Here is a 23,860-nt window from a genome sequence, read left to right as displayed (position 1 = left end):
ATGGCGATTTTCTCTTGTCGTTTATATGCTCTTTATTTCGTTGCATGTTTGTTTATGTTAATCACGTTAAGCCCTATTCATACATAAGGCATAACTATAATAATAATAATAATAATAATAATAATAATAATAATAATAATAATAATAATAATAATAATAATAATAATAATAATAATAATCTGAATAACTATAATAATCTAGAAAATACGGTAGTATTGTGTTTGGCTGTTCTCATATACAGTATATCTTGATTGTGTACTACAGCAACGCGTTTTACATATTATTATTGTTAGCATTGTTCGGGAATAGAGCCTCATTGTCGTCTCTCTACGTTTCACTGTCCATTTAGCACCAAGAAAGGCCATTCGTATGATGTTGGTTCGTATTAAGGGCATCTCTCTATCTATTAGCCCCGTGTACGAACGAGTGCGTAAATCGGATTTTAATGGGTGTCTATACAAGTGATATCTAATTATTGGTAAATTATGTTAAAATGAGTCGAATTCGTAAAAGTACGACTCTCCACTTTTGATACGGAGATTTTCGACTGGAAACATTCGAATGTTTTTCATGGACTGACTACTTGCGTTATATGAATACTTTCATTCGACTGTTCAGTCTTCTCGACGGGAAGTAATGAATACTTTTGTTCGACTGAAAACATTCGACTATTTAGTCGATAGTTCGAAGGGATTATCGCCCGACTAGTCGATAGCGATTTTCAGTCGATAGTGCCCATCTCTAACTAGTATCCTATCTCACACCGGAAATTGTGCCACGGGCGACTCTAGCTCTAGCTAGCTCGTTACCGGCCTTGACAATCGGGTCCACGCACTGTAATCGGAGTAGTTACACAGCTCGACACGTGGCGCTGGCGGCCGACCTATTCGCGGTAGAAATGCATACTTCTTTATGGAAAATATACTGACTTTGATTGCCGATTTATCATAATTTAGAGTTATGGAGAATGTTACATAGGTTAATACTGTTAAAATGATTAATCCTAAAGGTTACTTTCGTTGATATTTACCAAAATGATGTGAAATGAAACTGCGGGGAGATGACTTAGTCCAGCTGACTTTCATATATTGACTCTGATTGCCGATGTATCTTAATTTAGAGAATAAAATAGTATGTTGCATTGACTAATATTGTTAAAATGATTATTACTAAAGGCTACTTTCATTGATATGTGCCAAAATAGCGTCGTGAAATGAAACTGCGGAGGATGGAGTAGTCCAACTGACGTTCCGTTCCTTAATTGTGAGGAATAATAGTAATCGTTTTTATTATCATAGCGTTTAGATACATAGCAGAACTTACCACAATACTTTTTTCTTCTGATGTTAATATTGAGATTAAGAATCATAGTTCAATTAGAGTTTTAAAATTCTTCAAGCGCTTCTCTCAGGAAGAGGGCTGGACAAAACAAAAGTCTTACTTTTTCCATATTCGTTGTATGCATAACATTAATATTTTGACTCAAACATGTTTAAATTTTCATTTCATTATATACCGGTATAGTTTCAGATTACCGGTACATTTCATACATATCTTTCACTAGAATATTAAACACCGGGCAAGTTGGCCGTGCTAAATTCAGACAATAAATTTTACTTGAAATGCAGTAGGGTGGAACAAGTTGGCCGCGCAGCGTGCAGCTGTGAGCTTGCATCCGGGAGATAGTGGGTTCGAACCCCACTGCTGGCAGCCCTGGAGATGGTTTTCCGTGGTTTCCCATGTTCGCATCAGTCTGTACCTTAATTAAGGCCACGGCCGGTTCCTTCCCACTGCTAGCCCTTTCCTCTTCCACCGGCATCATAAGACCAATCTGTGTCGGTGCGATGTAAAACAAATAGCGAAAAAAAGAATAATTTAAATAAAAATTCCGCGAGAGAAGAGTATTTTGAGTAATTAAATTGTAAACTGTTCTCTGCTCGATTATGATGATGAAAAAAAATGAAATGTCGTATGGCTTTTAGTGCCGGGATATCCCAGGACGGGTTCGGCTCGCCAGGTGCAGGTCTTTCTACTTGACTCCCGTAGGTGACCTGCGCGTCGTGATGAGGATGAATGATGATGAAGACAACACATACACCCAGCCCCCGTGCCATTGGAATTAACCAATTAAGGTTAAAATGCCCGACTCGGCCGGGAATCGAACCCGGGACCCTCTGAACCAAAGGCCAGTACGCTTACTGTTCAGCCAACGAGTCGGACGATTATGATGATGATGCTTGTTGTCTAAAGGGGCCTAACATCTAGGTCATCGGCCCCATTGTTCAGGTTACAACACTTCATACGTTGGCCTTACCGTCATAGCAGTAGTGATTCTTACTTGTCAATGTTTAAATGTTAAAGTTCAGATTATCTTGGATATTGTACCAGGAAGGCCTAGGTCCTGGTCCATATTAATTGAAAGAAATGTTATTTCCAGTATTAAAGATCCGACCGACGTACGAACATCCATGTAAAGAATGTTCCAGTATGTGCCAGACCCTACGAGTACGCTAGGCGGAGTCAAGTGACGTCACCTGTCGCTCGAAGCTCACCTCCCCTAGAGATATTTCTCGAAAGAATTTTTCTTTTAACAGCTTTTTAACACCTTAACCAATTTCAACGGGACAAACGCTGAATTATAGCAAACATCATAAAAGTTAATCCCTGTAAATTTCAAATTAATTCATCAAACGGTTGTTGAGTTATAACAATTTAAAGTCTCAACGAAATTACGTAATTACGGTCACATGGCCGAGAGAGAGCTGCCACCCCTCCCTGCGCTGGTATCTATATATGTCAAGGCCAGATAGCCCGCAAACCAGTACAGTGCAGTACAGTACAGTACCGTACAAGGACAAGCAGACAACTGTGTGAGTGAGATAGTGAAGAGACCGGCCCGCGTACAGTATGTTCGCGCAGTCACGGTAGAAGTACTTTCGTCGTATCTCCAGAACGCGAAATTCTATCGCCGATAAAGGACGTCGCACTGCAGTTAGTATGTCGCGTCGCGATTACAATATAATCCTAAAAAGACACTTAAGACTGTAACACGAGTGAACTTATTGGAGTACAAATATTAACTATTTCATTACGTGTGGACTTAGGCAACGTCAAGTAACATTAAACTTCTACAGAGCCTAATACTTAAGAATCACCAGAACTTATTTTTTTTCTCTCGAGTATTGCATTATATTTCTTTATTCACGTCACATCAATATTTTGAATGAAAAAGTAAGAACTTTTCTGAGTTAATATAACAGGATTAGCAGAAAATCTAACTTAATGACTGTGTTCACAGACTGTGCTTATCGACTTGCTTTCTTTTTTTTTTCTTCAAGTGTGAACTGTGTGATTAAGAACGTTTCAATAACGACTGTAAACTGTATTTAGTACAGAAAGTACTGTGATTCTTCATACGCCATAAATAGTGTTCAACAGTGTAAGTGATAACCAGTCGCACTAAATGAATTTTCGTGTGCGAAACTCAACAGTTCCAGCTGTCATCACCTCATCGGGAACGTCAACATCGCCGATCCTGATTCTACGTGGAACATTCCAGATGTCCATCTTTCGACATTTGGTAACAACAGTTCTTGTCATAAGTGAGTAACAAACTGACTAAACTTTTTCATTTATTTTGAACAGTGAAACTTCAGTGTCGCGTGTGAACAATTTCCATAATTTCTCAAAAGTGATAAATTTAATTTCAATTTCATTTCTCGTAGAAAGACTGTAGGATTTCAAGTGTGCTGTATAACGAGATTGACGAACTGAGAACTGAAAACTATTAATAATTTCTCATATCCATTTACCATTATAAAAGTGTGCTTAGGTTTAAAAAGACTTTAGGTGGAAATTCACACATATGAAAGACTTTGAAACCAATGATATTTATGCCATTTTTTTTCAAGAAGATTATTTTCAACATTTAATTTCAATATAAATTTTGAGTCAACAATCATACCGCAGGGTGAGAAATTAATAAATTGTTTTAAAAACAATTATTTACCATCTATTATTCGCTCTGCGAGACTATCCTTCTCTGTATCGGCTCCAAAACCCAGTTCCACTCCCTGAGGTCCTACTCATGCCCTTTGCCCACAACTTTTCCTGGTACAATATAAATGTGTTGTGTTGGTGTCATATGGCAAATACGACACCGCCTAAAGGATTATTCTATGAAAGAAAATTCATGGGTAAAAATACCTTATTAGCGTGATTAGCTGCCACTCCCGGAGGCCCGGTTTCGATTCCTGGTCCTGGCACGAAATTTCAAAATTGGTACGAATGCTGGAACGGGGTCCACTCTCAGCCTTGGGAGGTCAACTGTGTAGAGGAGGTATCGATTCCCACCTCAGACAACCTCGAAGTGATTTTCCATAGTTTCTCACTTCTCATCCAAGCAAATGCCAGGATGGTAACTATCTTAAAGCCACGGCTGCTTCCTCCCCTCTTCCTGGTCTATGCCTTCCAATCTTCCCATCCCCAACACAAGGCCCCTGTTCGGCATAGAAGTTGCGGCTGCCTGGGGGGCACTGGTCATCTTTCCCAGTTGTATCCCCGACCCGCAGTCTCACGCTCCAGGACACTACCCTTGAGGTGGTAGAGGTGGGATCCATCACTGAGTCCGAGAGAAAAGCCAACCCTGGAGGGGTAAAGAAAGAAAGAAAGAAAGAAAGGAAGAAGGTAAATACCCGAAATAGGAACGGAAAATCTAAGATGAGAGTGCTACCTGCTTTTAGCCACTCCGTACTTTTGTCCTGGTCTACAGAGAATTCATGAAATGATAGTGTCCCTTTGCTCTTTTTTTCCTTTTCGGAATACAAAAAAGGCACACAGCAATATATATTCGAATATTTCCTAACACAGTTAAAGAAAAGCAAATCAGCACATCATTAAAATCGAATTAGCGCATAAATTAAAATCCTTGTTCAGGACGAAGTTACAGCGAGAAATCACTTTGTTCTTTTTCCATAAAATTTCTGCTCGAAATATGAAAAGGTACACAAGAATGTCACAATTTCTAAGATTTGTAAACACAATTTAAAAAATATAATCACCACACTACACAATAAAAAAATAAACTCACTAGCGCATAACTATCAGTTCTCAATATAAAGCCAACAAGCACCTCATTGCGAACACATTGCCAACATTTACGACAGCAAAACCATATAAATAAAACTGGAAATGGCGCAATTTGCGGTATACAGCTTCCTGTCAATGGGTAGTAGGCCAGCGCTCCAGCGGCATTACGGTGAAACTTTCCAATTACAGCTTTATGCTGGGCTTCACAAGCGATTGTCAAGGCCAAAGACTTTAATATTACTTATCTAGACTCACAGAGCGCGCTGATGCTATGCGGAATATTGAACACTTTCGCGCATCGCCATGTTGCGGGCGCTTCATCTTCGAATGCATGGTTAGCACATGGTAATGTTTACGGTCTCTTGCATGTTTTCGATTTGAATCATGTCTGTTAGTGGATCTGTTGTAGTATTATGTGACGGAGTGATACTATATTGTCAAATATCTTCAAGGAATGTGAGAGCTTGTACGACGCGCTAGTTACATTTTCGGCAATATTGAAGGGAAGTAAGTTAGGCCTTACGCGTGGAATGGAAAGGTACCGTATTCACCAGGGTGAATTCGTGTGCAACCTTTATTTGTACAGATCGCTATCAGATTGGATCTGGTATTTCTTTTCACATGTGAGTAGAAATTGAACTGTTAAAAAATGACTTTCAAAGACCATATCAAAAACTAAACAGGTTACAAGATGGTTGATTCAGACAAAGTATGGACATTAAATTTAGAATTTTTAGGCTTCTTTTTCCTCTTTGCCTCTTTCCAATTCATCGGGGATAATTTTTTAGAACTAAACAGCTGTTCTGAAAAAGCATACATATTTTTCGTACAGACTGTGTACCGGTATTACAAATTTGATAAACTTGGGCCTAGAATCCGTAAGATATGACTGATAAAGCTTGATGAAACCCTCTTAATATTAGTGTAAGGTATTGCTTCAAATTATTATCAATTATCTGAAAAATGATTTATTGGTATCATAACTTATCTCTTAGGTTCTCCTAAATCCAAATCACACGGAAATGATCATTTAAGTTCTACTCATACCATTACGTTATACCATATATAAACCAAACCAAACGAAAGGCCATGGCCTACCAAGCGAGAGCTGCTCATCCTGAAGGCCTGCAGATTGCGAGGTGTCATGTGGTCAGCACGACGAATCCTCTCGGCCGTTATTCTTGGCTTTCTAGACCGGGGCCGCTATCTCACCCGCAGATAGCTCCACAGTTGTAATCACGTAGGCTCAGTGGACCTCGAACTAGCCCTAAGATCCAGGTAAAATCCCCTAACCTGGGCGGGGACTGAACCCGGGGCCTCCGGGTAAGTAGTAGGCACGCTATCCCTACACCGCGGAGCCGGTATTTCATACTCAGAAAATGATAAATGTATCTGATATTTTAGAAAGATTTTCGCGGTTATGTGCTTTTTAAACAAACTGTTCAGAGACTTGTGTAAAATTTGCTGTAATGACTTATCAGAGAGGAATGATAAGCTATGTACCGTTCATAGAAATATTTTATTTCACAGGTTTTGTTGATACTGAAGATTATTGTTATCGGTACAGGAGTTTGTAAATATTTAACTAATGTGTTCTCCAGTCTGCTGAGAGACGGGCAATTTTTCTCTCGCGATATGTAATCGTACTTAAGTTGTAAACCGCTGTCATTTGAACATGTATTCGTATTTTCAATAAAGCTATATATAGCCTAAGTTTCAATTACATGTATCTGTTCCGAATGTTCAAACATATCAGTTACAAACATGACCCTTGTATTAAAATGAGCGACATGATTATGTTTAAGTACCGCTAGGCCTATATACTAGTTTTTTCTGTTTTCGGGGACTGAATTTCAAATGGGATGTATGTATATTTATTTTTGTTAGTAGTGTTCTTTTCAGTCTTCTTATTCAGTCTGCTAAAGGTTTTCTTATTTTTAAATTTTATTTTATTTTATTTTATGTGCGCCACCTATACGCTACCCAAAGGATTTGTGTAGATTGTTCAGTACAATGCAAAATGTGCTCAGTTTTTGTGCACAAGTTTTTTTAATTTTACCACAGTCTTGATATTATGTATATATATTGCGTGTGTACATGGTAGTCTGTGTAGGCTGTCATTAATTTACCAGGGCACGTGTTTTCATATGTGCGAAATGTAAGTTAATGCATGAATTCCATACTACGGTCTCCTCGGCGAGCTGTGGAGTGCTCGTAACATGGCGGTACGCGCATGGACATATCTTCCCCAGTCACACGCTTCTGCGCAGCCAGCGGTGTGGGGCCTTGGTCAAGGCCGGTATAAGGAGCTCAGCGAGGGATCCAGTCGGCCGTGATTGTGCTGACTGCTGGCCATCAAGGACTACTTAAATCAATGTAACATTTGTCTTTGAATACTCTCACACAATTTAAATTACTCTATGTGATGTATCTAGTTCTTCGTAATTTCAACATACATTCTTCTGATAATAATAACCAATCGTTCTATACGCATACATGTAACATTCATATAATAAAAAAAATAGAGACTATAGTATTCAAGCGAGTGTACATTTGCTGACTGGGTAAATATCGTGTGTGCAGCGCCCAACAACACAAAATAAGTAAAAGAAGAAGAAGTATTTATATGCCCATATGCTGCAATTAAACTTTCATAGGAACTAGAAGGAGGAGTAGAAGAAGAATAAAGTAACAAATAACACCAGTCAGACATCTTGGATTCACTGCCTTGTCATCAACGAGCTAGAATAACATAGAGGGGCTGTATACCTGACATCAGCGCTCCCTGCTTGAAGCAAGTTGATAAGGGGCAGCCATGTTATCGGTTGTCAAAACAAAGCGAATTGGCGCGAGAGCATACGTTGAGGTGACAGGGAGATCGTGCATGCCAATTTAATTCCCTAAGTTTTAAGAAGTGAAAAGATAGATTCTCGCTTTCAAGAATGCCAGCCGTAAGCTCAGCGTATGGTTGTACTAATCGGAGTAATAAAACCAAGGATATATCGTACTTTAAGTAAGTATTACTGAATTATAGCCGAGATTCCTTTTTGTAATATCTGTTTGTAATTAAATCCATTTTATTGTTTACTTAGCGAAAGTACGGATAGCCACGGTAATTATTTGTCGAATTTTGTTTCAGATTTCTTTTAAAGAACAAGGAATTAACTGAACAATGCGTTGTGAGGGCGAAAAGAGATAAATGGTATCCCACTCAATTCCGTTGCTTATGCTCTGTACATTTTCAGCCCTATTTAATTTTCATTCACATTTACAAATAAAGGAAATGGAACGCCCACCACCAAGAAAAAGTAACCACAAAAAGTCACTTATTTCGTTCAAACGTACACCAAGTATGATAAATACAGCATTTTACTGCTATTTTTGAAATGTATACAGCCTTTATTGTAGATGTCTGTTGCCTTGGTTTTTAAAACTATGCCACACTTCATAATGGACAACTTTCAAGCTAGTAATCCCAGTATGATATGGCAATGGGAGAAACATGATATCCCCGCTATATCATAATAAATAATTACACTAAACGATTATTGTGGTAAAGTATTCATGGGCCGCCTCTGTGGTGCACTGGTTAGCGTGAGCAGCTGCCACCCCTGGAAGCCCGGGTTCGATTCCCAGCTCCGCCACGAAATTTGAAAAGGGGCACGAGGGCTGTAACGGGATTCTATCAGCCTGGGGAGGTCAACTGAGTAGAAGTGGGTTCGACTCCCACCTCAGCCATCCTCGATGAGATTTTCCGTGGTTTCCCACTTCTCCTCCAGGCAAATGCCGGGATGGTACCTAACTTAAGGCCACGGCCGCTTCCTTCTCCCCCCACAAGGTCCCTGTTCAGCATAGCAGGTGCAGCCCTCCCTCACAGTTGTATCCCCCTACCCAATGTCTCACGCTCCAGAACACTGTCCTTGAGGTGGTAGAGGTGGGATCCGTCGCTGAGTCCGTGGGAAAAACCAATCCGAGAGGGTAAACAGATTAAGAAAGGAACACAGTACTCAAGAGGATGCAATAATTTTAAAAATATTAACAGAATGAGGTTGTAACCTATTATAGGTCCCTATGATTTTAAGGTTTCCGGTCATAAATATTTATGTCCATCGTTTTTATTCTAATTTACGCTTAACCACAACATCCAAGCAGGGTAACGCTCTTGTTCCGATTTCGAGGCCTATTCGTATGTCACTGTGCGATGATTTCGAACTACCCTACAATCAACTGATCGTGATGTTGGCCTCGTGCTGCAATATGATGAAGTGGCGGTATTCGCTTTCATGCTTCAAGCTTTCGGCAACGGACTTTAATTCTCCCCCAGCGATTCTAAAATGCCCATTTTCTACAATTTTCGTCATTTAAAGGCCATGCTCCCTTGCTTGTGTGACAACAGGAAACATGGCGGACGTTCGTTCTATTAGGTTCACCCAGGCAGCGCTTCCGCCTCTCTATGTTATTCTAGCTCGTTGCTTGTCATTCTTGACAAACTCAAAATTAACTGACTTCCTGACGCCAAAATATGAATATCTTCTTCTTTGAGTTGTTTAGCTTACTATTTGGTACGATACTTACCCGTCCCTACAGCGGAATATCATTAGAATATGGATTATTAACCAAGGGATTTAGGATTTTGATGGGATACATATATCACGATGCGAATACGTTGGTAAGATTGCAATGTTTTTAATCATCCTGTAATTTCGGAGTATATACTATATTTCAAATATTCTATTTTTCACAGTTGATGACGATTGCTATGGTTGTATTCTGGTTAAAGGAAACCATTCGGCACAGTACAATACGGGGAAATAAGTGAAAGTCGTTTTGCCCGTTTGGGCTTTGACACTTATCAACTTGATATTGTATAGTTAAGATCGGTTCAAAATTTCCAAATTATACTATAATTCGTTTTATTATTATAGTATGTTGCCTATGTGAGCTGATTACGCTTCATTTTTGTTCAGCCCTGGTTTTGTTCAACCTTTTGTACAAGCCACTTACTCTTTGGAGATACTTCGGATTACTTGTACAGCAAAAGATTTCGTGTGTGGAATTGGTCACATTGATTTTTGGTAAATTGTATGGAAACATGGCAGCCGGTGAAGATGATTTTGACTCATGGCTGAGTATTAAATTACGAGAATTGAATACTGATGAAGGTGTATTCGGATCATATATTAAAGGAATTTTAGAAGGAGAAGAAGAAACGATCGAAGACAAGACTGAAGCCCTGGAGGGCATACTATCAGAAATTACAGTAGGTATTTTGCGCCCTGTTTCGTTGGAGTGTGGTTATGTTTTGTGTTTATGTTAATGATTTTGTGTATAAATACTTTCCATAATCACGATATTACAGATTGTAAGAGTCATAATATTGAGCCTTGAATTTTAAACCTGCCGGTGATTCAGGTTGTTATTTTAACTATGGAGGAATATTCGGTAATCAGTTGATAATCTCTTCTGAATTTGTATAGGGACCAGATATTTTTCGCGAATTGGGTTGTAAGAAAACCAAAGAGGAGCAGGTAAATGTATTTTGTGGTATTTGTTCTCCTTGCTGTGGTTTGTTGTGTATTTCTTGGCAGCTAAAATAATTGAGAAGTGTTGTAATGATATTTATGGACTCTTCGCTCTAGTGTATGGAACGATGTCTGGGAAGTGTGGAACAGTATATTTTTGTTGTTGGAGCTTTTATCTCCTGTAGCATTTCTTATAAGTAGATTTTTAGAATAATCATAATTCGAAAGTTTTGTCTTAAGTATTGTCAGCATAATTGCATCAGTTAAATTGGAGTTTAAATGTTTAGCTTGACTATCATGTAGTGTGTGTGAGCAGTGCTTGGATTAGTGTGGAATTGCATGCAAGCACTCAATTCAGCATGATGTCACAAACCTGTATGGTACTCCACAGCAACCAAGTGATAAGCCCCAGTGTTACATGATAAATGAATGAGCAGTAGAACAGAAGAAGAATACTCTGTTATGCCTTGCTCGTGATAGTAACAATAAAATAGTTCAATTTTTCAGATAATGTTTATCTGTCTGATATTGTTAATGCCCTGAGGGGATTCATTTGAAATTTTATCATACCGTATTAATTTTTTTACATAGTATTTCCCAGCTGCCTAGGCCTACTCATTCCTGCCACCCGGCTGATGAAAATTTCTGGGGAGAAATGCGATGTGTGTGTCTGAGATTTGTATCAAGTTTTAGTTCAAAATGCTTGACCTAATTGTTACATCTCCAGCCAGTGTTTGTAGTGGTTGCAACAGGATTTTCTTAATCTTCAAGGAAATTAAAAGCCGGGCTGAGTGGCTCAGGCGGTTAAGGCGCTGTCCTTCTAACCCCAACTTGGCAGGTTCGACCCTGGCTCAGTCCGGTGATATTTGAAAGTGCTCAAATACGACAGCCTCGTGTCGGTAGATTTACTGGCACGTAAAAGAACTCCCGCGGGACTAAATTCCGGCACCTCAGTGTCTCCGAAGACCGTAAAAGTAGTTAGTGGGACGTAAAGCAAATAACATTATTATTATTAGAAAATTAAAACACCAAGGAAGAATGTGATAAAGCAATGAAGCTTCAAAATTTCGCAATAGGCCAACCGTAATTATGGTTCATATCTTCCATGAGTAGATGTTTCACTTTAGAATGGAACTAGAACATTTTTAGTTTTTTTTTCAAGGGCAAAGTAAGCGATGCATTTTTTGGTAACAAAACTGCAGTCCATATACCTTACATTTTTCAATAAGTTCTGTTGAAATAGTCTTACAAAGTAGAATCACACAAACGCAGATATATGTTAGCCTATATTAAAAAACTGTCTTAAAAAATTCTAATCTTCAGACGTGATTTAGTTATTTTATTAGCACACCTAAAAGAAATCTACACATACTGGCTGAAAAATAAATTTGTATCAGTTTTCGGCTCAAGGTATTAACATTTCATGGCAGTGTTGCAGACAATGATACAAGCTGATACATTGATACCGAGGTTGCCTAATATACATTGTGATACTGATGCTTGCAGCACATATTCATACAAGTATCGTTGTGTATGGGCGCTTTCATATCACTTTCCAGAAGTTATGCCTCTTAGGCAGTGCTGAAATATGCATTTATGCAAATGTCTTGCTTCACTTGGCATATAGCCTAGCAGATCAATAATCTGTTACTCATAAGTACAGAGTGACTTGGCCGTGTGGTTAGCGTCGTGTAGCTGTGAACTTGCATTCAAGAAAGGGTGGGTATGAATCCCACCGTCGGCAGTTCTGTAGATGGTTTTCTGTCGTTTCTCATTTTCATACCAGGCAAATACTGGGGGTGTACCATAATTAAAGTCATGGCCGCTACCTTCCCCATCCTAGCCCTTTTCCATCCTTGTCACAGAAGACCTTCATTAGCTGGCCATACACGGAAAGATTTTTTAGCAGGTCTCGCCTTTGGGGCCAGATCCGACGGGCCGCCGGTCAGGTGTGACCTTCAGAGACTAGGCCTGGTGCTGGCCATTAACTGTGACGCGAAACCTGTTGTGTTGTGCAACATGATCTGTGAACAGTCTGGACCCTCATTAATGGAATGATCTGAGAGTTCTTGGCAGCCCATGCCTCATCCGCTGGCCTTTCAAGCTAGTTCGAAATCCTTGCCGTTCGGATCATGCTATACTTAGAACTGTGCGATAGACATCGAAGCAGACAGTGTCCAGAGGAAAAGAAAGTTTGCAGTTGCGTTTGTCGGAATGTGCATTTTGCTGTATGTTAAATCATGCAAAAAGGAAAATCTATCAAAGTGGTTGAAATAATGGATGATAGAGCGAGACAGCTTTAGTCACATGCGCCTGAAACAACACCTGAGATAAAATTAACTACACGATTACAAGAATTTATTTGTGAATGGACCAGAGCGATTATGATTTGCTGTTAGATAAGCATGTATGGATTTTCCTCGTTATTACATTAAATGTTTGATTTGTAACACATGTACACGATGATTTGTGGATAGCATATTTATTGTAGGTATTGTAGCTTCTAAGCTGTAGAAAGAGGATACTGTAATGCGACAAAGCATACTAGCTGAGGAACACTTGATTGCGACACTGAGAATTTTAGCTACCGGGTGGTCTTTCGAAGATTTGAAATTTACAACAGGAATTGCAGTTCAGACATTTCAACAAATTTCTCCAGCAGTGCCTTTGTCCACTCAATGCTTTCCTTACAAAATGCTTGATCTGTGAGGCGAGGTCTTTCCGTTGAGGTGCTGACAATAGGTATTGCCTGTAGCAGATAATGCCTCGAACTGGTCTCGCTCTCTAACAAGCAGTCCTAGCCTGTCGGTACGCATCACAAGAGGCCTCGCCTGTCACAATTCCTTTCCATGTATGGCTAGCTATTGTGTTAAAGTGATGCTAAACAACTAGAGAAAAAAAATTAATAAGAACCTTACCATAACAGTCCAGTGGCAATAAGTTAATATATAAATGGATCTAAATGAAATATATACCCTTTTCACTTGGAAAATTAGGAATGTTAAATTACCTAAATACAGTTGTATAGATGTTTGAAACAGGCCAATAATCTGACATTCCACATTAATATACCACCATGGTTCTAATGACATGGATTACCTAGGAATCATCTTTGCATATTCTTAAATAGGACTTCAATTCAGGAATGATTCTGTAATATTCACACTTCATGAGTAGCACTTTATACTGGTATCCACCATCTAAGAGTTTTACCACAATGGTCACAATATCATCATTTTCGTGATTTGCTAGGTATGTATAGGCTATAAGGATGTGATGCCATTGCATATGATTTGCAGATGTTTCTAATGGTGGTAGTGATATTGCTCCAAGCATTGAACATCACCTAAGACACAGTTGGTAAGCTCACTGAACAAAAAATTAGTCACCCTAGTGCGCACGCTCAGATGGATCATTAAGCCTATACAGATGGCACAGCGAGCGAGTCCTGTGCTCAACTATATGCGCACTGCCTCTACGTCAGCGTAAGACTGTTGCGATGAGTGAAACATTGATGTATTCAGTGCACAGTGTACTGTATGTCAACATGGATAGATGTAAGGATGTGACAGAGTGGCAAAAAGGGGCAATATTTGATGGGACCCATGGCTATATGGTGAAGTTGCTGGATTTTTTGGTGTTTCACAGGATACTGTTCAACATGTCTACAAGCAGTAGTGTACTACACATGACCATAAAATGCGACATCGGAATTGTGGTTGGAAAGAGATCCTGACTGAGAGGGACCGGAGACACGTTTCATGGCTTGTAAATCAAAGTTGTTTCCAAACCCGACAGGAATTGCTGCAGTTAGTGAATGAAGGTCCATCCCGACCTCTTAGCGAGAGAACATTGCAATGGGAACTGCATGGAATGAAGATTTGGTGTCGGTCACCTTGCAAGATGCCACTGCTCACACAGGCACATAAAGCTGCACGTCTTCATTGGGCTGGAAATCATCAAACGTGGACAGTAGCTGATTGGCGGAATGTAAAGTGGTCTGACAAATAACATTTTTGCATGTATTCCTATGACACATGTCGTCGATTGCACCGAAGCCCAAATGAAGCATTTCATCCTGGATGTGTGCAAGGTCAGGTTCGATTCAGAGGTCGGTCTGTGATGTTATGGGGGTGTTTTTCTTATGGGTTGGGCCTGCTCACTGAGGTGACCACTAACATGAACCAGCATGTTTATTTAAACATTCTCGATAATCAGGTGTTGCCTTTCAGTCAACATCTGCACGATGAGTATGCTATTGATACCCCGATTTTTCAAGATAACGGCAGCAAAGTTCATAGAGATGTAAAAGTTTTCACATACCTGCACAACCTTGTGGAACAAGTTTGTGATCGTAAGCTCCATATATGTTGCCTGTGTTCTTCCTGACATCATTTCTTTCTTCCAGTTTCAACCTTATTATTGACAGTGCTGCTTGACTGTCAGAGTGGGTTACACTTTACTGGGGGGGGGGAGAGGTTACATGTTTAGGAAGGAGAAAATCATGCACAACCTTGTGGACTCACTTCCTAACCGAATCGAGGCAGTTATCAAGTGCAGAGGTGGAGTTACATGGTATTAAATTATGCTTGTAATGATTTCTCCAGAGGTGACTATTTATTTGTCCAGTGAGCTTATTTTCTTTGAGTGTGATTGTTGATGACTATTAATGAAAATCAGGGGTTATGAATTTCATGTTGTTGGTCCGTATTGAACTGAGAATAACATATGAATTATAACACAGTAGTTTTTTCCACCTATTCAATACTAAGATATATTTACAATATTTACATTACATGGGAGTAGTTTCAACCCTCCTCGGAGTCGGCAAAATCCTAAAACGGTAAGAATCTTATGGATATATAATTTACAATATGAAGTGTGGTTGAAATGTTGCAAATGAAAATGAGAGATATTACGTGTGATGCAGATGAGTAATAATTAATACAAGTAAGTTATACATACTAAGAATTCTGGATAAAAGTACAAATAAGGTGTTCTGTGTTGTAAAAATTTATATACTCCTAAGAATTCAGTAGGTCCTGGTAATAATGAACGCAATGTAAAATGACACATATAAAAATATATAAGTATGTACAATGTCTGGGTAGTAAAATGTGATACTCTGTAGATGTGGAGTCGACTTTACACTGTATCAGCTTAAGCAGAGAATTTGGCAGTTGGTGTATTAAGTAACCAAGCCGTGTTGATTGTTGGAGTTGTGCAGAATGTGAAGGTATTTTGAATTCTTGTTAAGAAGAAAGTAGACACTGCGCATGGAGATATTAATTGGTGGAATTCTCAGTTCATAGCGGAAACCAAATTGGACCTATTAAAATTGAGAAAAGCCAGTAAAAAGCAAAGTAGCTTCACATTCTCCACTGAAGTAACACTCCACCAGTTGGTTTGTAAACTAGAGGAAGCCTACAATGTAAAGAAATTGCACTGGCGGCTTTTCTAGATATATAAGGAGCCTTCAGCAATACAACCTATGACTCCATGATCAAAACATTGGAAAAGAGCAAGGTGAGTGAAACCGTTGTCAAATGGATTAAATCCATGTCAGACGGAAGGAAGATAAAAGCAACCCTGTTTGAAGAAATGCTGACGGTTAGGGCCACCCGAGGCTCTGCTCAGGGAGTTCTTTCGCCTCTGCTGTGGAACCTCGTGGTGAACAAAATCGTAGCTATGCTCAATGAACAGGGTGCAGGGCTGAGTGGCTCAGACGGTTAAGGCGCTGGCCTTCTAACCCCAACTTGGCAGGTTCGATCCTGGCTCAGTCCGGTGGTATTTGAAGGTGCTCAAATACGACAGCCCCGTGTCGGTAGATTTACTGGCACGTAAAAGAACTCCTGCGGGACTAAATTCCGGCACCTCGGCGTCTCTGAAGACCGTAAAAGTAGTTAGTGGGACGTAAAGCAAATAGCATTATTATTATTAATGAACAGGGTTTCTATGCCCAAGGATACGCAGATGACCTAATGATTGTTGTACGAGGTAAGGTGATGAGTGTTATCCAGGACCTCATGCAAAGATTACTCAATCTTGTGGAGAACTGGTGTCGGGAAGAACAACTATCAGTCAACCCGAAGAAGATAACTCTGGTCCCTTTTACAAGAAGGAGAAAATTAGAGGGAAGAGATCACTGAAGCTCTTTGAGCAATATATATATATATATATATGGAAGAACAGGCACTGCACCTTGGTGTAGTGTTAGATAAAAATCTAACCTGGAATCCACATATAGAAAGGAACATAACCCAGGCCAAGAACTTGTTGTATCCATGTAAAAGAGCCGTTAGGAAGACCTGGGGCCTAAGACCATCAGTGGTATTGTGGATATACACAATGATCATTTGACCGTTGATGGCCTATGCTGCAATCATCTGGTGGCAGAAAGTAAGTCAAGGAAAAGTCAGCAGTAGATTGGATAGCTTACAGAGAATGGCAAGCATAGCCATAACTGGGGCTATGAGAACTACGCCGACAGAAGCCTTGAATACTTTACTAGACCTCCCGTCACTATGCAATTTCATAAAAGGAGAGGCTAGAATGAGTTCATATAGATTGGCACAATCAGAGTGCTGGAATGTACAAAGACCCAATGTAGGACACTGTAAAATTAACAGAGTAGTAACAGAGGAAGTTCTACACATGCCTTCTGCTACGATACCAAAGTACAAATTTGAAAAACCGTTTGAGGCCCAGTTAATAAAAAAGAACACTGGGATATCAATAAATGAAATACTGAAGAAGAAGATATAGTGTGGTGGACTGATGGCTCAAAGACTGTGGATGGCACAGGAGGGAGGATCAATGGAGGAAGACTTGAGAGATCAATCCAGATGAGCCTGGGCAGACACACTACAGTCTTTCAAGCTGAAATGATAGCTATCACAACATGTCTTGAAGAAAACCTGAACTATAGGAATAAGAACATTTTCATTTTTACAGACAGCCACGTGGCCATTAAGGCACTAGAGGCAGTCCAGATAATATCCAGAATTGTCTGGTATTGCCACTCACTTCTCCTGAAGCTCTCAAAGTATAACATTCTCAAAATAATATGAGTACCAGGGCATGCAGGTATAGAAGGAAATGAAAAGGCAGATAAACTGGCCAGGAAAGGGGTAGAAACACATTTTGTAGGCCCAGAACCTGTTTGCGGGATTTCCTATGGACAAGCCCAATACTACATAGGAAAATGGGCACAAAAGAAACAAATGGAAAATTGGAAAAATACTCCAGGATGCAAGCTTGCAAAGGAACATAAAAGGACCAAACAAGAAGCATACTAAAGAACTGTTGAAACTCGGCAGGGAAAATATAAGATGGGAAGTCAGTCTGTTGACAGGACACTGCCATCTGAAAAAAAAAAAAAAACCTACATAGAATTGGAGTAATAAGAGACAACATATGTAGGAAATGCAATGAAGCAGACGAAACAGCTGAACACTTACTTTTCGAATGTGCTGGGTAGACTCACTCTAGGACTACCAGGTGAAGAGAGAGAAAAAATCGACGAAGACCCAATAAGAACAACCTGCAGCTTTCTGAAGGGAGCAGGTATATGTAGGTGGGAATGAAGGAAAAACATGGTAGCAAAAGATCTCTTAGAGGTCAACGCTAATTAGGAACTAATATTTAGAGGCCCCATGAAGAAAATAATAATAATAATAATAATAATAATAATAATAATAATAATGGGAAGATGATGACATTGCTTCGACAATCAGACACAATTAACAAGTAACAACTCTCATTATTGTTCTGTATTGAAGATGACGTTAGGCATAGATTTCAAGGATAATAAAAAACCACCTATTCAATACTTTCCACGTTTAATGTGGTTATTATCTACATGATTTTATGTAGACTTATTTAGGTCAGGTACATGTTTCACCCATTATTTTGGGCATCTTCAGCCTGTAAACAACCTTTTAGGTCAAGGTTTGGGACCTTTTTAACCAATATAAACATACCAATATATACACTATGTACAATATATACATTATATACAATATATACAAACATTAATGAACTCTTAAGATGGGTAAGTTAATACAGTTAAGTTTTTCTGTCCTAATCTATCCAATATAAAAAATGTCCGAAACTAAAATGGATCTTCTTTTTGGTAAAGAGGATTACATATCGGGGTTTATGTGACCCCTATATCATATTATGTTCTTGACGTACCGTGTCTGTTGACAAGGATGTGTCGTCAACAATAAGTGGAGATTTGAACTGATTGTTGCTTGTAGGTTGGTCAAGATTGAAAATATAAATTAAAACTAAATGTGTTTTAACTTGGCAGTTCTATTCTGGGTTAACTTAAAATGTTCAAAAATAAAATGAAATGGATCTTCTTTTTTATCATAAGTCTTGAGAAAGGGTGATATTAAAACTGGGGCTTATTTGACCCATGATTTTCATTTTCATGTTCTTGACGTAACTAAGATTTAAATGTGTTGTCATGCACAAGTGGAGATTTAAAAAAACGATTGTTCCATTTTAGTTTCGGACATTTTTTATATTGGATAGATTAGGACCAAAAAACTTAACTGTATTAACTTACCCATCTTAAGAGTTCATTAATGTTTGTATATATTGTATATAATGTATATATTGTACATAGTGTATATATTGGTATGTTGGTTAAAAAGGTCCCAAACCTTGACCTAAAAGGTTGTTTACAGGCTGAAGATGCCCAAAATAATGGGTGAAACATGTACCTGACCTAAATAAGTCTACATAAAATCATGTAGATAATAACCACATTAAACGTGGAAAGTATTGAATAGGTGGTTTTTTATTAAATTATCCTTGATATCTATGCCTAATCAGACACAAGTCGATGGAACAAACTGGAGAGTACCTATCAGACCTCTCCTGTCTAGGCAATTATTTCTGCAAGTGGTGACTGAAACCTAACTTATCCAAAACAGACAATGTGCTTCCATTTGAACAACTGACTTTCAAACAAGTACTTAAAAGTACGCTTGTAATAATCAGACCATGAAGTACCTGGATATAATCGTGTACAGAACTCTGTCTTGTAAATAACATCTGAAACATCTAGCTGGCAAACCAAAAGCAGGAATAACATCATTCACAAACTGCGCGGCATTACATGGGGAGCTTCTGCTGACACCGTTAGATGCTCTTCTCTAAGCCTGGTGTACTCAGCAGCTGAATATAGTCCACCTGTGTGGCTAACAGTCCATATGTAGGAAATGTGGATGCCTAGTTGAACAGCACTATGAGGTTAATCTCATGAAACATTAGATCCGCACCCACACACTGCCTCCCTGTGCTTTGCCCGTGCAAATCTTCGTTGACAGGATGATTTTGGTTCTTGAGCACAGGAAGATAAACAATAACCCCAATCTTCTAATACACAGGGATATCCCTACTGCCATTACAAACAGAAGACTCAAATTATGAAGACCCCCTATAGCAACAGCTCTATAGTTGGAACAAGAGAATTTTCACATTAAAACAAAGTGGATTCGAAAATGGAAAGAGGCGATTGTGGTGCGACTTGACATACTATCCAGCGCATAGGACTGAATGCCCTCAGCGTTTGTACCGTGGACATATAAATTACTTTTTGTTGATTGCTTTATCTGCACTTCAGTGGATTGAGTAATCCACATTCAAATTTTGTTTGTTTTTATACTTTCAGCATTTTATGTAATTTTATTTCATGTGTAATGCCACACAATAAATAAATAAACAGTGAATAGTCTTTTTTTTTAAAATCCAGAAATGTTCAGTTTTAGTAAAATTAGATAAAGTGACTTGCAGTGAGAACAGAGGCTTTGTCTCATGATCTGATAACTTTGCCAGTGAGTTAGTATGCATTCAACAGGCAGTATTTCCGAGTTTGTGCAATAAAAGTGTACCGGGTGGTACACCTCCACGCCGCGAATTCAAATATTGCGCCAGTTGAAACTTCTCTACAGGAGAAAGCCGGAACTTTAACAAACTGTATTAACTCAACGGTTTCTCGGAAGATGTCACTACTGTAAATTTGGTAATTTTGAAGTGTTCTGAACTGTGTCTATTTTGAGTTGTGTTTGTTTGCTCCGTATCAAGAAGTTTGAACATTCTCTAACTGATGTCGCTACCCAAAACTATGGTAACACACTCTGGTGCAATGGAATGAACTTTCTTGAAGAAATATTGTATTCCTAAGTTTTATTTTTACTAAATTTTGTTCTGTGGTTTGTGGGTTGGCAATATAAATCCTTTCTTTCCGCCCGTTTTGAATGTAACCAATCATGAATTTACGACATTAATTTTCCACCAATAAGGTGTTTCTTTCTCGTCTTGTGTATTAGTTTTTGCTCTTGGCCAATAAAAGTTTGTGGGCGGGTTGTTATCATTCCTGAAAGGTCTCGAATGTTCCACGAGGGTATATAAACTGCTGATTTTTTGTCTCGGGGCCACTTCAGTAACATCTTTCTTAATGTGTGAATATGTAGCAGGGGGCGGGAAGCGCCTCTTTCTTCAAGCAGCAGTTCTCCTTCAAGGTAATGGCCTGTTAACATCTTCATTTCTTGCTAGCTCCCCTCTTGGGGAGGGTTCGAAACCTTTAGTATGTAACCTACCTTTTTAAAATGTAAATTCTTTTCTGTCTATCTATAACTTACAAATCTGTAAAGCGGGGATAGAGAGTGCTTCACCCTCTCGAACTCCCCTTAATTTTTGAAAAAGGAGGTGACTACGTTTTCATAACCGTTCTTCTTTTCTTTAATGTAGTAAAGTTTTCTCCTACGTGTCACCTCCCTAGCTTGGGATTAGCCCCTGTATGATCGGCCTAGCGCCACATAGGTTTTAGACAGACTTGGTGTAGGAGTGCAAGTTATCGCCTCCATTCATTTTGTATTTTGGGCCATTTACTTAACCCGTTTTGTTTTCCTTCCTGCGAAGGCCCAGTAGATTGGGTATTAGTTACCCCTGTTTCCTTGTGTGCCTTAAGGGCAGATAGAAATGAAGTTTGTTGTAGCCTTTGATAGGCTTGTAAAATTGAGAGCGGGTCTGCTCTTTTTCTTAACATTGTAATTAGGAGCAAGTGCTCCTCGTACTTTGGGGTTTTCTGCCCTTCAGCAATTGCGGTTGTGAGCTGAGAGCTCAGGAATTAGACTTGGGGCTCGAAGCCCAAATCTTGTAACAAACTGTAATTTGGTAATTTGTTGATCTGCTACTTGGTGCCTGTTATATTTTGTTAATTGTTAATTGTTGATTTTGAAAAGAAAATATAACCTTTGTTAAAGTTTTAAATTAACTTTAATTTTGTAGTTGAGACCTATTCCAGCCCGCACCTTCTTTCATCTCTAACTACCACGGATATTACTGTAACAAGTGGTAGCAGAGCGTGGTTGAATGGGTCTCAATTTAGCCCCTTTTGATGGCTAAATATTGTTTTCGATTCGAACTCTAACAATTTTCTCAGTTGCTGGAATTTTTTTATATTTTTATTTTTCTGTCATCATGTCCGGCCCTCGCGACATCCTCCATCCCGGCTATTTGCGCAAGGAGGAATTGATCTATGAATTAACAATTAGGAATGTGCAATCTGGAGGCACGGTTGCAGTAGATACTAATAAGCTTAAAGAATCACTTGATTTGCCTATTTCCATCCCCACTTTAGGAGAAAAAGAGATTCGTAATCTATAATCTTCATTTCCGCATTGACAATTGCACAATTAAAAATAGGAGAGGATTTCCACCCATCAATACTTATTTATTGTATATATTAAACTACAGGACCGGTTTCGACCTCATATTCAAGGTCATCTTCAGCTGAACCATACATACATATTTTATATAATGAAGCTTTGATTAAGATTGTGGTGTTGAAGGAATGCCATATGATGATGTACATTTAGTCACATAGAAATGGGGCACGTCTTAGCGTGAACTGGCGTATATGTCATTCTGTACAATGTTGCAACTGTATGTCTAAAATATTGAAGGTCTTAAAACTAGTGTATAAAACATGTCTTTACCTAAACTAATATATATGTACAAGATGAAAACAATATATAAAAACACTTCATGCATATGAACATTCGTTCTTGCTTGATGGTCAATACATCGACTAACTTCCGTATTTAAGTCTTATTCACAGTTGTACACTTAAGCTGCTATTCTAGGAGTTTGTAAAATTGCATGGATAAAAGTTTTGTCTTCCTGTGCGTATGTGAGATAAAACACTTTCAATATTTTTTAAAAAGGGGGCCAAATGTATGGATGAAATTCAAGTAAAATATGTTCAGCTCTGCTGTGTGTGTTGCCCTTTTATTAGAACCAATTCATGTTGTCTTTTTTGCGTCCGTGAATTTGGATGACATTGGTTTCAAAGTAGTGGCTCCTTTCCCATTTGTAGCTGTGCAATGATATGTTTATTGTTGTTGGTGCAGCTGAGTTGTGTTTGACATGCGAGCTTGTAATGTACTACTCCTAGAATAGCAGCTGAAGTGTACAACTGTGAATAAGACTTAAATACGGAAGTTAGTCGATGTATTGACCACCAAGCAAGAACGAATGTTCATATGCATGAAGTGTTTTTATATATTGTTTTTATCTTGTACATATATATAAGTTAGTTTAGGTAAAGACATGTTTTATACACTAGTTTTAAGACCTTCAATATTTTAGACATACAGTTGCAACATTGTACAGAATGACATATACGCCAGTTCACGCTAAGACGTGCCCCATTTGTATGTGACTAAATGTACATGATCATCATATGGCATTCCTTCAACACCACAGTCTTAATCAAAGCTTCATTATATAAATATGTATGGTTCAGCTGAAGATGACCTTGAATATGAGGTCGAAACCGGTCCTGTAGTTTAATATATACAATAAATAAGTATTGATTGGTGGAAATCCTCTCCTATTTTTAATTGAAAAAGAGATTGACGACGCTCTCTCCACGATCACTAATAATACTACTGAGCTAGCATCTGTAGTTAGTTTTTTTGAAGAAAATGATCCTTCTCCAAATCAACTTAAACGTGTGCAAGCTAGATTGTTCCATTTTTACAATAGGGTCACTGATCTATTGTCTCTAAAGTTGAATGACATTCAAAAGAAGGAAGCTAGTGTCGTTCTCGAAAATCTTTCTGATTTGTCCAGTAAGGTTAGCCTTTTGTTAACTGGGCAGCCCCCCCCCCAAAACCGACAATCCCATTCTGGTAAACGTTGTCAGCGAGGATCGTTCTCCCACCGGGGAA

General features: G+C 38.8%; 1 protein-coding gene across 1 annotated transcript in view; it reads left to right on the top strand.

Moving 5' to 3' along the window:
* Positions 1-10,180: 10,180 nt before the first annotated feature.
* Positions 10,181-23,860, top strand: part of LOC136871700 (coiled-coil domain-containing protein 43) — a 60,200-nt gene continuing 46,520 nt past the window's right edge. The window contains exon 1 of the mRNA XM_067145216.2: positions 10,181-10,348. Within this exon, the coding sequence (XP_067001317.1) occupies positions 10,181-10,348 (168 nt within the window). The remainder of the gene's footprint in view (positions 10,349-23,860) is intronic.

The sequence above is a fragment of the Anabrus simplex genome, chromosome 4, assembly GCF_040414725.1.
Source record: "Anabrus simplex isolate iqAnaSimp1 chromosome 4, ASM4041472v1, whole genome shotgun sequence".
NCBI classification, from domain to species: domain Eukaryota; kingdom Metazoa; phylum Arthropoda; class Insecta; order Orthoptera; family Tettigoniidae; genus Anabrus; species Anabrus simplex.
Note: the sequence above shows the minus strand (reverse complement) of the source record. Positions and strands in the feature narration are given on the sequence as shown.